The sequence below is a fragment of the Piliocolobus tephrosceles genome, chromosome 20 (assembly GCF_002776525.5).
Source record: "Piliocolobus tephrosceles isolate RC106 chromosome 20, ASM277652v3, whole genome shotgun sequence".
Taxonomy (NCBI): domain Eukaryota; kingdom Metazoa; phylum Chordata; class Mammalia; order Primates; family Cercopithecidae; genus Piliocolobus; species Piliocolobus tephrosceles.
The window spans coordinates 18,325,188-18,340,463 of record NC_045453.1 but is presented as its reverse complement, the minus strand read 5'-3'; the positions used below and the strand labels follow the sequence as shown (position 1 = coordinate 18,340,463).

The window sequence follows — 15,276 nt, the reverse complement described above, 5'->3', positions numbered from 1 at the left end:
AAAAAAAAAAAAAAAAAAAAAAAAAAAAAAAAAAAAAAAAAAAAAAAAAAAAAAAAAAAAAAAAAAAAAAAAAAAAAAAAAAAAAAAAAAAAAAAAAAAAAAAAAAAAAAAAAAAAAAAAAAAAAAAAAAAAAAAGGAAGTAAGTGAATCGGAAGTGGAGCAGGGTTGAAATATTACCTATGGTATACAGTGTTCACTCTTCGGGCCCAGGGTTTGCCACTATGCAGTATGTCCATGTAACAAAACCTGCACATGTAGCTCCTGAATTTATTAATTAAAAAAAAAAAAGTAATGATTTTTCACATACATGTACACACATATGGTTGACATAGGGTTAGTAAGATTCCTGTAATGAATATAAGTGCTAGGTAACTAGCTAGGGCTGCCTTCTAGCTGCTCTAACATGTTTTTAATAAATCTTACACTTGCCCTCCCCTTTCTGGAATTACAATAACACTGCCACCCAGATCTCCTGAAAAAGAGCCAATTCACTGAGTCATGACCAAAGATCCCCAGGGCAACCTGAGTACAGAATGAGCTTTTCAAGGGCCAGATCTTGTTGTACCTACCCACAAGGGCTGTTTGGTCAAATGAGTACAGACGCACCTCATCAGGCACTGCCCCTCGCTGCACTGGATCCTTATCATGCTGTTAATGTTGGAAATACTATTATAATTTTTTAAAAAGTGTTTATATCTATTGCTCTTCTGCAGGGTTTCCTAACCTTGGCATGATTAACATTTGATGCCAAATGTGAGGGCTGTCCTGAGCAGTATAAGATGTTTAGCAATATCTCTGCCTCAACATACTAGAAGCCAGTAGGTGCCCCCAATCAAAAATGTCTCTAGACATTGCCAAGTGTCCTTGGGGGCAGTATCACTCTCTCCCCTGCTCTCCTGATTAGTATGTTTAAAGGAAGCTTCTCACTTCCTGATCCATTGCCCCAGAGGAGGCAATACTATAGGAAGCTCTCAGCCAAGGAGCATCAATAGGCACTCCCACCTTTCCTCTGCCTGCACAACAAGTGACAGTCTATTCCTTTCTTCCTTCTATCATTATTTTGTTTTCTGATGAACAGATTTGATCACCCAAGAGGGCTAAGAAAGAAGATATCAAGGATAATTCTGGTGGACCCCTCAAGGTGCAAAAGAAGTTGTACCACAGAGATGTTGCAACGTAGGCTTCAGAGGTGCCTTCAAGGAAATAAATGTGGGGTAAACAGTAAAGATTAACAGATAATGAGAGGGTCGACCAACAATTGTATAAGCTATAGTTAGAGAAAGCAATGCCCAAGGAATGAGTATCATGGCTCCAGGGAATTTAAAGAAAAGGAACAGCTATAACTAACATGCAAAGGTGGGGAAAGCATTTCTGTAGGAACTAAGTATGCTGCTGATTCAGTTTGCACCCTCATTTTCAAAAAGGCATCATTGCCACACACACACACACACACACACACACACACACACACACCCCTTGCAAAAGACATGTACCTGTGTGTGCATTCACGATGTGTGAGGCATTTGAATATTTATTGAACACTTGCACCAATTCTGGGAACTATGCTAAAGCCACATAATTAACCCCAATTTATAGATGAGAAAACTGAGGCTGGAAGAGGTTAAATGACTTGCCCAGGTCAAGAGTAGCTTGACTTAAATCAACCCAAGTGTCCATTACTGGATGGATAAAGAAAATGTGGTACGTATACACAATGGAATACTACTCAGCCCTTAGAAAGAAGGAAATCCTGCCATTTGTGACAACGTGGATGAACCTGCAGGTTACATGAAATAAACCAGGCACAGAAAGACAAATACCAGGTGATCTCACTTACATGTAGAATCTAAAAAGTTGAAGTCACAGAAGCGGAAAGTAGAATGGTGGATACCAGGGGCTGGGGTGTGGGAAGTATTGGGAAGATGCTGGTCAACAAAGGGTACAAAATTTCAGTTAGACAAAAGGAATAAGTTGTGAAGACCTATTGCACAGCATGGTGACTATAGTTAATAACATATTGTACACTTGAAAATTGCTAAGAGAGAAAATTGCTCTCTCTATACACACACATATATTTCAAAACATCATATTGTACATCATAAATATATAATGTTCCTCAACTTATGATGAGATTGTAGTCTAATAAACCTATCTTAAGTTGAAGATATCAGAAGTTGAAATGCATTTAATATACTTAACCTACCAAACATCATAGCTTAGCCTTACCTACCTTAAACTTGCTCAGAACACTTACAATAGCCTACAGTTGGGCAAAATCATCTAACACAAACCCCTTTTTATAATGAAGTGTTGAATATCTCACGTAATTTATTGAATACCGTACTAAAAGTGAACACAGAATGGTTGTATGGCTATTCAAAGTACTGTTTTTACTGACTGCACATTGTGCTTGCACCATCATAAAGTCAAACATTGTAAGTCAAACCATTGTAAATTGGGGATTGCCTTTATACAATTTTTATTTCTCAATTAAAAATAAATAACAACAAATATATGATAGAATGCTTCTTGAAAAAGAATAGCTGGACCCATCACAATCTCAGATTTTAAATCTGAGGGTCACTAAATTTCAGTAAAGCATGCTGGCTTTGTCTTTCAAAAGAAATTGGATCTCTAGAGAATCAAGGAAAGGAGACAGGTGGAATGTACTGGATTCCGGGGTGTGTCTCTAGAGAGCATGACCCTCTGAACCAAACAAAGCTGGGCCCTCCTTCTGCATGGTGCTTTTGATATTTCTATTAAAATATACTGAGTCTGCTTCTCCTCCAAGTAGGTGACTGTTTCTGACTTCCAATGTGTTTGTGTGTGTCATTCCCATAATTTCCTGGGAGCACCCAGATGGGATGGAGGCAGCATCTGATACTTTGCCTGGTGCAGTGTGGGTACTTGATGAATGTTTGTTGAATGAATGAGTGATAATGAGAGCATTGAAGCAGACAGACCCGGGTCTCAGTCCTGTCTCTGAAACTTGCTGTAAATGTAACAGTAGTCAAAGTAGCATAACCTCCTCTTATCTACAAAATGGGAGTTTTAAGTGTTGTGGGATTCTTGTAGAGACTTAAGGGAAGCAATGTGTGAAAACTATTTTTGCATGGTGCCTAGAAAATAAAAGGTACTAAAAAATGGCTGCTGTCTTTTTAGTATTGTGAAAAGGGCTTCCACACTGAAGTGGTACTAAAGTAGCCTGGTTGGCCAGATCAGATAAGGCCGGGAGGAGAGAGGCGAAGCTGTGCTTTGGATGAACACTCTGTTCCTGAGGCAGCCCAGCCCCATGAAAAGCCTGAGTTAAGGGTGAATGAGCTGGATGTGGGGCCAGGCTCCTCCCCTTGGTCCCTTTTCTCCCTAAAATGGCAACCCCAGGCTGAGCCACTGGCTGAGTGGCACCATGCAGCTTCAGGCCTCTCTCTCGTTTCTCCTGATTCTCACTCTCTGCCTAGAGCTTCGATCAGAACTATCACAAGGTTGGTATAAAATGTGGGATCTTAAAGAGTAGACTGGGAATCAGGCTTGGGGTGGGTAGTGGTGGGGGAGGTGGTGCAGCACCAACAGAACCCATTTCTTACCTTACTGGATTGAGAGTCAATTCAGTTCAAGTCACTTCATCAGATATATGTTGGGCACATAGTATGTGCCAGGCACTGTCCTAGGTGCTGGGGTTAAAGCAAGGCGCCTAAGACCCTGCCTTTGTGAAATTAAGATGCTAATGGGAGAGAGACATACAATACCTAATATACATGATAGATGATCAAAGTGATATAGAAAATAAAATAAGTAAAGCAGAAAAAGGGGCCTTCAACATCTGGGGTGGGGCTAGTGGCAGGCAAGGAGAGGTTGGGAAAAGGAGATCAGAATCAGAATTTGAGAGTGAGGAACTTAGCCAAGTTGGATGCACTTGTCAGAAACGGCTCCTTCCTGGACCACTTTCTCTGTGGAAGCTTGGAATCTGCAAATGGAAGTGGGGAGATGAAGTGCAGTTATAGCTAAGGTAATCTGCTGGAAATGGGGATGGTAGGCAGCAGTTTGCAAGATTTTTAAGCAGCCAGTAGGATTCCCTGTATAAAAATGCATATTAGAATACACAAAAGGGTAAGAAAGAAAGTAAAAAATTATCGAAATCTTACCTTCTGGAGATTATCACTGTCAATGTGCCAGTGAACATCCTTGCACATGCAAGCATAGTTCTCTGCATGTATGTACATGGAGCTATTAATGATAGATTCTTAGATATAAATGGAACCCTAAACCTCCCAATAACCCTATAGATGAGTGGTTCTCGAGTTTGTCCCCTAGTCCAACAGCAGTAGCAGCAGCAGCATCAACTAGAAACATACTAGTTCCCAGTCCCACCTGATCAGAAACTGTGGAGGTGCGTCTCTCTAACAAGCCTTCCGGATGATTCTGATGCATACTCGAGTTTGAAAACATCTACCTTAAGTAAGAAGAATGTAGTAGTTTACAGGATGAGCATACCTGGAGTCAGATGCACCTGGGTTCTGGTTCTGGCTCCTCTACTTACAAACTCTGTGCCTCAGGAACATCATTTATAGCTTCTCTGAGCATCAGTTTCTTCTTCTAAAAAAAAGGTTAACCACCTTTTCTGATGTATGTCAAATAGTCTGATGTGTGTCAAGCTCTCAGTATAACTTAGCTCTTAATAGGTTCTTGTAAAGCACTTAGAACAGCTTCTGTCACACTCAAAACACACACACACACAGTGTCATTATCTACTTTACATAAAAAAGAAACAAGTCAAGTGATTTTCCTTTGGTTTAATGGAATGGAAGAGCAGAGAAGCAAGACTGAGAAAATTAAGAGCAGATGGGACTCCAGCCCCTACAGAGTCACCCGTAAGGGTCTAAAAGCTGATGCTGCTGCAACTAGGATGTCTTAAGAACATGCCCCTCCACCTCCCACCTTGATTGGATAAGCTATTCTGTCTCCTTCCCATTCTCCTTCACTCTTAGCGTCAGCCTTGCAGGTAGGAGGATGAGACAGAGCCTGAACCTTTCCAAGTCCTAGGTTGCTGCCTGAAGTTCCACCATAGGTGTGATCATTCATCCGTCCATTCACTCATTTTACAACAACCAAGATGGATGGAGAACCTGCAAGCCTTTGCAGTCGAACCATGCTGGGTTTGATTCTTTGTCCTACTGCTTCCTAGCCTGACATTAGGACAGGTACTTCATTTCTCTGGCCTTAGTTTCCTCACGTAATGTTGGAAGTTCTACTAGCTACCACGAAGAGTAAAACTGCCCACATGGTGACAGAAACATAAAAGGAGGACACAAAGAAACTTTTAATCCTGCTCCAGAGGAGCTCAGTGGTGGTGGTAGTGGTGGTGGTAGTGGTGGTGGTGCTGGTGGTGGTGGTGCTGGTGGTGTTCTATCAACAAATATTTGCTAAGAACTGAGAACTAGGCCTGTGTTAGGCACTAAGACTGCAGAAATGAGTACGAGGTCCCTTTTCTCAAGAGTCTTATTGGTTAGGAAATAGAATGATTAAGAGCAGCTACTATTCACTGATTTATTTTCTATTTATCAATGCTTTTCACTGGTAATCTCTAACCCTTCAATAAACCAAAAATGTGGATATTATACCTGCATTTTTGCAATGAAGGAAATTGAATGTCAATGAGATAAGTCATTTGTCCAAGATCACATAGCTAGAAGATAATTGAGACAAGTTTGAACCCTCTGAGATTCAGTCTTGCTCTCAGATTCAAAGTCTGTCCTCCTTCTGTCACGGGTATCGATTCTAGAATTGATTATGAGACAGGAGGTAGGAACCTGAGGATCTTTATTATCAAATGCTATAAAATCAGATCTGGAAGGGCACTCAGAGATGATGGGGTTCAACTCCTTGATTTTACAAATGAAGAAATGGAGACATGAAGTTAGGTTTATACAGTATCACACAGCAGCAAGTGGTTTCACTACAATCTCAATCCACTTGAATTGGGTTCTCAAGCCTGTGATTCTTACCACATCAGGCTACTCTCAGAAGTGAAAATGTCAACTTTTGTGTAAACAGATCAGACCATGGCTGGGCAGAAAGAGGTACAGAGCACAGCCATTGTGGATGACCTCACAATTGTGCCCAGGGCTGTCACAGCCCCTGGCATATGAGGCAAACAAGGGGAAGGTGATGGGTTTGGTCTCCTTCAACCACTTTCTCTCTTCAGACACTATCAAGGATCTCCTCCCAAATGTATGCTCTTTTCCTATGGAAAAGGGCCCTTGCCAAGTCTACATGATGCGATGGTTTTTCAACTTTGAAACTGGTGAATGTGAGTTATTTGCTTACGGAGGCTGCAGAGGCAACAGCAACAACTTTTCGAGGAAAGAAAAATGTGAGAAAATGTGCAAGTTCACCTGATTTTCTAACAAGAACACAGCCCTCCATGGATTTGGGATTGATCTGAGGGCCATAGAAGGTATTTTCTTTTTTTTTTTTTTTTTGTGAAAAAGAGATTCATTCCTCTACCCCTACATTTATTCTCCCTGATGTGCTCCCAAAAATGCTTCATCTCTGTACCCGAAATTCTATAAATGTTGCAATCAAGTTTAAAATCTCAAGACCTCCTTTTTAAAACATACACATACTTACAAATACAGTGGGGAAATTTTAGAGCAGTCATTCACACCTTAGTATAAAGTACTGCTTAACCCACTGGGAGATAAAGGTTTTGAAGGAGAAAGGGGTGGATTTGGAAATTTGGGTACGATATTGGAAGGGCCTATATTGGACAAGGAGGGGATTTCTAGTCTTGTGAAATAAGAAACAAGGAAACAACAGAAACCAGGGAAGAAAGGGGAATTGGGGAGAAACTGGAGATGTTAAGGACATTTTAATAAAAAAAGAAAAAAGTAGTGGGCCGGGCATGGTGGCTCACACCTGTAATCCCAGCACTTTGAGAGGGTGAGTGAGGCGGGTGGATCACGAGGTCAAGAGATCGAGACCATCCTGGCCAACATGGTGAAACCCCATCTCTACTAAAAGTACAAGAATTAGCTGGGTGTGGTGGCTCACGCTACTACACTACATAGTCCCAGCTACTCAGGAGGCAGAGGCAGGAGAATCGCTTGAACCCAGGAGGCAGAGATTGCAGTGAGCCGAGATCATGCCATTGCACTCCAGCTTGGTGACAGAGTGAGACTCGATTTGAAAAAAAAAAAAAAAGAATTTTTATGAAAGCTGTTATCTACTAAGGCTAAACTACGTCTTCCTGCCAAGGGTTACACGGGGAGAGGAGTGAAGAGCCCTGGTTCTAGAGTTTTTTGGTTTGCCTTAAGCAACACCAATTACAACAACTTGGAGGGAGAGGAGAAAAACACAGGAATCATCTCATTCATTTATTTCAAGAGGACCCACAGATGGGGAGGGACTTCTTTAAGATCACAGGGTGGGAATGAAACAGAGGCATCCTTGGTCTCACCAAAAAGTCTCTTCCATTGCATTGTAATCCCCCTAATCCATAATTTTTCCAGACTTCCTCCAGGATGGAGGGCAGAATTGAAGAGGGAGCATTCATGGGGGCACTGTCCCTTATTTACCACTCTGATTCAGGGTCCTCCCCCAAAGTCCAAGTCAGCTGCTTCCCATTGCCCAAGGAACAATAACTCGAAGCCATTATACCAGGCCCCATGCTAAGCTCTTCATAAATAATACACATAAACCTCAGGGTAACCCTAAAAATCAGATTACTACTCAAATCATGCTCCAGGAACAGGCAGCTTCCAGGTCACCTGAGAACTTGTTAGAAATGTGGAATCTCATGACCAGCCTTGTAACAAGATTCCTGGGTGATTTTTGGGCACACTCAAGTTTAGGAAGCAGTGGTAGATGAGGAAACAAGGATAAAACAGAGCAGTAATGTTTCCAGGGCCACACAGCTGGAAAATGGCAGAGCTGGTCATTGAGCTCTTGTCAGTACATTTGCAAAGTCCCTGGTATAATGGCTATGTTTCACTCTGTCATGGATCTCAGAATTTCCCCCATGGGGCTGATTTCCAGTTAAAGGTTTTATCAGAAAAATTTTAAAACACCAAGTTATGCTGCCAAGGCAACAAACACATCTCCCTTTTGTGGAGGACACCAGGAAGCAGGATTCCTGGATCATCTCTGGGAAGAGTCTGAGACAAAATCCTAAATGTCTCCCATGGCTGCGGTCTTCTTTTTCCAGGTTGGAGAGCAGCAGTCACACCAACCTACTGAGGACTTCCACAAAAGAGAGATTGCCTCATTCCTAGCCCCTGGGCTCCATTCCACCCACCCTCACTCCCTCTTCCCTTCTCAACATTTCACAAGAGGGAGCATTCTCCATGGCTAACACCAATCAGATATTTTGTCTTACCAAAATGTCCTAGAAATTCCTGAATTGCTCAACACCTAAATCACTAGCTTTAAGCTCTGTCTCCTACTCATGAAACACCAGAACTATCTGGCCTTGAGATTCAGAAAATGTGATCATTGTCTCTATAATTCAATTGTGTCTGCATTAACCACCCCATCTTGTCATAGAACCCTAAATTCAGGCTCGTGTACCCAATGTACAGCTGATGCCAACACTGACACACAGGTGCTTGGAAATAGAGAAAGGTTTATCTAATTTGGTCAAAGCAAGAAGGCAGGAGGGCAAGATCTCTCCGATTTACCTTAAGAAAAAGAAGCAGAGAGTTATGTGGCTACAGAGTAGGAGAGGGGGAGTTTCAGGGAACTAAGGGGAAAAGTTTGTGTTTCTTCACTCTCAGATAACACCTGAGACAACCAGACTTCTAGGAGTCAGCAGCTTGTCGCAACATCCTTGAAGACATTTATTTCTTCTTGGATACTTTTTTTGTGACCCTGAAGTTAACTCCCCCTGCTTGACAGAGAAACAGTACATCAGCAGTGTATAATTACGTTGTGGGAACAAGGAATATTGGGCAAAAAGCAAGTGCAAGCAAACACAAGGGCCTGATCAGAATTTTCATTATTTCATTCACTAAAAATGCTTGGATGCTGAGATCTCAATGGGTCCTGTTACAAATCCCCACTGCCTTTTTCCATTCCTCACTTATGTAGGAAAAGGGGTGTCATTCTTTTCTGGCTACTTTCTGCTAAAAAGGGGCAAAGGTGTGGAAACTAAAGAGTGGCACCTATCCACCTGAAGTTGAAAGTATTTCCAGGGGCCGGGCCCATATCCTGCATATTGCAATTCCATTATCTGGGTGCTGTTACCTATTATAGTCTTGGAACAGCATCTTAATCTATATTTGATGATGACATTAATGAAAACATGAGTTACAATAACGATAAGATAGATAGATGAGCCAAATGTAATGATACCAGAAAATATAGATTGGATCCCTTGTGAGATCCAAGAAAACAATCCAGAATACCAATCACCTAATCCTAGTTAATCTTCTTTTATCTGTTGCCACCATGAAGTTTGCTCTCTTACTGTATTTACATGCATTTCAACTTCAGCTGAGGTGTTAATATAAGTGAAACAGGAGGAGTTGGCCTTGTTCAGCCAGCAGGTAATCTAATGTGATCCCATTATCTAAACAACTTACAACTTTAGCTAGAGAATGCAAAGACTTGCTGTGCTGTGATAGCAGCACATTTCATTAGCTCTAATCCTTAAAGTAACAGACACATTTCTAAGCACGTGGTGATGAGCAGCCACTCCTCACCATGAGAGCAAAGTATATCTGAAGAAGTACCCTGTGTCATCAGGAATCCTGGCAAATCTGCTTCAGAGACCACCCTGTCCCCGACAGACAGAATCTCCTTCCAGAATTCCTTGGGAGTCTCTGGGCAACAGTTTGAGGGAATTTGTCCAGTGTTTGGTAACACTTTCATTGTGTACCAAGAAAGATCCACTGAGTATCCTAGTAAACATTGTCCATGAACTCCTCTCCTAATGCACCTACAGGCCCAGGGTTGGTTTTCCTGACTGCAGATAGAAACATATCCCTCAGGAGCAGGCCGGGTATGGTGGCTCACATCTGTAATTCCAGCACTTTGGGAGGCCAAGGTGAGTGGGTCACTTGACGTCAGGAGTTCAAGACCAGCCTGGCCAACACAGCAAGACCATGGCTCTACTAAAAATACAAAAATTAGCTGGCTATAGTAGTGAATGCCTGTAATCCCAGCTACTCAGGAGGCTGAGGCATGAGAATTGCTTGAACCCGGGAGGGGGAGGTTGCAGTGAACTGAGACAGTGCCACTGCACTTCAGCCTGGGTAACACAGGAAAACTCTGTCTCAAAAAGAAAGGAAAGGAAAGGAGAGGAGAGGAGAGGAGAGGAGAGGAGAGGAGAGGGAAGGGAAGGGAAGGGAAAGGAAGGGAAAGGGAGGGAAGGGAAGGGAAGGAAGGGAAGGGAAGGGAAAAGAAACATATCCCTCAGGAACACAAGGCACAGTGTCAGTAGTTGAGGCAGTCATTAAAGCCACATTCCCTACCCCTGGATCTGTTAGACAGTTGCCACACTCAGGTAAGGCTGGGCCTATCCATTGTCCTTCCTGTGCAATGAAACTGGGGTCAAGTGGGGTGCTATCCAGATCACTATCCAGTGAGAATTGTCACAAAGGTCATGGTGACTCACCCAGGAAATGCAAATCCAAAAGTATACCAAAGTCAGGTACATGTCTTCACTCCAAGTGATCATTGCACCAAAAGTGGTCACCACTGGCAGGAAAGGAACCAGTGAGGGGTGTCCCCCAAGCAAGGTGCCTGGGCAGCTTTGGTGACTCCCTGTGCATGCAGATCCTGGCTGGGACTGCCCGGCCATGGGCACAAGGTTCTTCCATGGTCACCAGAATTGTCATAGAACCCCAGATTCAGGCTTGTGTACCCAATGGGCAGCTGATGCCAACATTGATGCATGGGTGTTTGGAGATGGAGAAAGGTTTATTCAGTGTAACCAAAGCAAGAAGGCAGAAGGTAGGAACTCTCAACTCCACTTTAACAACAACAACAGCAACAACAAAGTGGGCTTTTAATGTGGCTGGGGAGTAGAGGAGGGGAAGTTTCAGGGAACCAAGGGGAAAAGACTGTGTTTCTTCCATCTCAGGTAACACCTGGAACAACTAGACCTCTGGGAGTCAGCAGCTAGTAACAATATCCTTAAAGGCCTTCATTTCTTCTTGCAAACCTTTTCGTGACCCTGAAGTTATCTCCCGGTTTAACAAAGAAACAGGACATCAGCAACTGTTTGTTTGCAACAAATAATTTTGTTGTGGGAACAAGGAATATTGGGCAAAAAGCAAGTGCAAAACATTTTCATTATTTTAGTCACTAAAAATGCTGGGGTGCTGAAATCTCCAGGGGACTGGTGACAGTCTCATGACTAAAATTGCATCATTCTATCAATACTCAACAACTCCAGACAAGACACACCTTCAGCACAGGCAGAGATAGACAAGTTAGTCCATACGCTCATACAACACTTATCTGCTGTTCACCCACCCTTTAGTTGTCCATCTATCATCCATTTTTTAAAATGGAAATAGCCTCCCAACTGGTCTCAGGGCTTCAGTCCTTGCTCTCTACAGTTTATTCTTGAAAGAACAGCCAGAAAGATTCTTTATGTCCTGATACTCTGCTACTAACAATCCTTCATTGACTTTTCATCTAACTCAGAGCAAAAGCCAAAATCCCTATGAGTACGGTAGTTCCCCTATATTTGTAGTTTCACTGTCTGTGGTTTCAGTTACCCTAGGCCCAAAAATATTAAATGGAAAATTCCAGAAATGAACAATTCATAAGTTTTAGATTGCACATTGTTATTGGGGTGAAATCTTGTGCCATCCTGCTCACAATGTGAATCATCCCTTTGTCCAGTGTATCCACCCTGCACACATTACCTGCCCATTAGTCATTTAGAAACCAACTCAGTTGTCAGATCGGCTGTCACAATATTGTAGTGTTTGTGTTCAAGTAACCCTTATTTTACTTAACGCCCACAAAATGCAAGATAAGTGATGTTAGAGTATTGTTATAATTGTTCTGTTTTGTTATTATTGTTGTTAATCTCTTACTATGCCTAATTTATAAATTAAACTTTATTATAATTATATATGCATAGGAGAACAACATAGTGTATATAGGGTTCAATACTATTCGTGGTTTCAGGCATCCATTGAGGGTCTCAGAACACATGCCCCATGGATAAGGGCAGACTACTGAACTTGCCTCAGGTTCCTTCCCAAAGATTTCTGGCAGGTGCTGTGGACAGCACCCCTATTTCCCTTCAGGAATGAAGTGCCTATTACCCCACCTGGGAGTTTGGTAGCTGATGGTTCTCAGCTGAGTTCCTCTCCTCTATGGAAACCAAAGAGTCCAGATACTACTTCTCTCTTTTGACTGGCTGCTTGAGTGCGACTGTGTGACATGAACTTAGCCAGTCAGTTGCTCCTACCCTGGACTTTGGATCTGGAGGGAGTGATGCAAAGACCCAACAACTGTTGAGAAAATTTTTATAACTGTGATGGTGGTAGTGAAAGTCTGGAGGTCAAAGAGCATTGAGTACCTGGCAGTGAAGTGCAATTTGTAGTAAGAATGAAACTCTACTACAAACTCAGATATGCTCAAAATGTCTTTTAAAAAATTGTAATTGGTCCCTGTTTGCAGATGACATGGATGACATGATTGTATATTTAGAAAACCCCGTCATCTCAGCCCAAAATCTCCTTAAGTTGATAAGCGACTTTAGCAAAGTCTCAGGATACAAAGTCAATGTGCAAAAATCACAAGCATTCTTATACACCAATAACAGACAAACACAGAGCCAAATCATGAGTGAACTCTCATTCATAATTACTTCAAAGAGAATAAAATACCTAGGAATCCAACTAGCAAGGGATGTGAAGGATCTCTTCAAGGAGAACTACAAACCACTGCTCAACAAAATAAAAGAGGACACAAACAAATGGAAGAACATTCCATGCTCATGGATATGAAGAATCAATATCGTGAAAATGGCCATACTGCCCAAGGTAATTTATAGATTCAATGCCATCCCCATCAAGCTACCAATGACTTTCTTCATAGAATTGGAAAAAATACTTTAAAGTTCATATGGAACAAAAGTTCATATCCCCACATTGCCAAGACAATCCTAATCCAAAAGAAGAAAGCTGGAGGCATCATGCTGACTTCAAACTATACTACAAGGCTACAGTAACCAAAACAGCGTGGTACTGGTACCAAAACAGAGATATAGACCAATGGAACAGAACAGAGCCCTCGGAAATAATACCACATATCTACAAACATCTGATCTTTGACAAAGCTGACAAAAACAAGAAATGAGGAAAGGATTTCCTATTTAATAAATGGTGCTGGGGAAACTGGCTAGCCATATGTAGAAAGCTGAAACTGGATCCCTTCCTTACACCTTATACAAAAATTAATTCAAGATGGAGTAATTGTTGTATAAATAAGTATACAAAGTCTTATTTGTAAAATAAGACTTAAATGTTAGACCTAAAACCATAAAAACCCTATAAGAAAACCTAGGCAATACCATTCAGGACATAGGCATAGGCAAGGACTTCATGTCTAAAACACCAAAAGCAATGGCAACAAAAGCCAAAATTGACAAATGGGATCTAATTAAACTAAAGAGCTTCTGCATACAAAAGAAACTACCATCAGAGTGAACAGGCAACCTACAGAATGGGAAAAATGTTTTGCAATCTACTCATCTGACAAAAGGCTAATATCCAGAATCTACAAAGAACTCAAACAAATTTACAAGAAAAAAGCAAACAACCCCATCAAAAAGTGGGCAAAGGATATGAACAGACACTTCTCAAAAGAAGACATTTATGCAGCCAACAGACACATGAAAAAATGCTCATCATCACTGGCCATTAGAGAAATGCAAATCAAAACCACAATGAGATACCATCTCATGCCACTTAGAATGGCGAGCATTAAAAAGTCGGGAAACAGGTGCTGGAGAGGATGTGGAGAAATAGGAACACTTTTACACTGTTGGTGGGACTGTAAACTAGTTCAAGCATTGTGGAAGACAGTGTGGTGATTCCGCAAGGATCTAGAACTAGAAATACCATTTGATCCAGTGATCCCATTACTGGGTATATACCCAAAGGATTATAAATCACGCTGCTATAAAGACACATGCACATATATGTTTACTGTGGCACTATTCACAACAGCAAAGACTTGGAACCAACCCAAATGTCCATCAATGATAGACTGGATTAAGAAAATGTGGCACACACACCATGGAATACTATGCAGCCATAAAAAAGGATGAATTAATGTCCTTTGTAGGGACATGGATGAAGCTGGAAACCATCATTCTCAGCAAACTATCACAAGGACAAAAAAATCAAACACCGCATTTCTCACTCATAGGTGGGAATTGAACAATGAGAACACTTGGACACAGGAAGGAGAACATCACACGCCGGGGCCTGTCATGGGGTGGGGGGAGGGGGGATGGATAGCATAGGAGATATACTCAATGTAAACGACGAGTTAATGGGTGCAGCACACCAACATGGCACATGTATACATACGTAACAAATCTGCACGTTGTGCACATGTACCCTAGAGCTAAAGGAAAATTAAAAAAAAAAAAATTATAACTGGCAGCCAAGCACCGTGGCTCATGCCTGTGATCCCAGCACTTTGGGAGGCCGAGGTGGGCGCATCACCTGAGGTTGGGAGTTCGAGACCAGCCTGACCAACATGGAGAAACCTCGTCTCTACTAAAAATACAAAATTATCAGGGCATAGTGGCACATGCCGGTAATCCCAGCTACTCGGGAGGCTGAGGCAGGAGAATCACTTGAACCTGGGAGGTGGAGGTTGAGTGGAGATCACGCCATTGCACTCCAGCCTGGGAAACAAGAGTGAAGCTCTGTCTCAAAAAAAAAAAAAAAAAGTTGTAATTGGCCTGAATTTTCATTTTGATCTTCCATTTAACCAGATAATGGAAATTAATTTCTGTGATTTCATTAGTTTGACCACCACATACCTCTAAGGGTTTCTTCTACATTCCAGTGCACTGGCTTAATTCCAAGGCATCCAATGGGAAGTGTGCTTGATTCTTGGTCACTATCATATATACACACTGTTTTATTCCTGCCGGATGTTTTTCTGGCAGGTAACTGTTGCATCCTCCTCATTTGATGAGAGCTCACTCAGTGACTTATATGCCCCATAGAGCTCAAAAAATACCTCACTGCTCTATACCATCTACGGCTATAGGAAACTCAAAGGGACTCTCTAAAA

The 15,276-nt window shown here is 41.8% G+C and overlaps 1 protein-coding gene across 1 annotated transcript; it reads left to right on the top strand.

The window, feature by feature from the left end:
- The first annotated feature begins 3,396 nt into the window (after positions 1-3,396).
- Positions 3,397-6,581, top strand: SPINT3 (serine peptidase inhibitor, Kunitz type 3). Its single transcript, XM_023227909.2, has 2 exons — positions 3,397-3,482; positions 6,203-6,581. The coding sequence occupies exons 1-2, from the start codon at positions 3,407-3,409 to the stop codon at positions 6,394-6,396; spliced, it is 270 nt and encodes an 89-aa protein (XP_023083677.1). The 5' UTR covers positions 3,397-3,406; the 3' UTR covers positions 6,397-6,581.
- Positions 6,582-15,276: the final 8,695 nt, after the last annotated feature.

Excerpts from the sequence above, each read along its gene's own strand:
- SPINT3 (XM_023227909.2), top strand. The coding sequence starts at position 3,407 with ATGCAGCTTCAGGCCTCTCTCTCGTTTCTCCTGATTCTCACTCTCTGC. Across the intron at positions 3,483-6,202 it reads TCGATCAGAACTATCACAAG|ACACTATCAAGGATCTCCTC; the intron begins GTTGGTATAAAA and ends TTCTCTCTTCAG.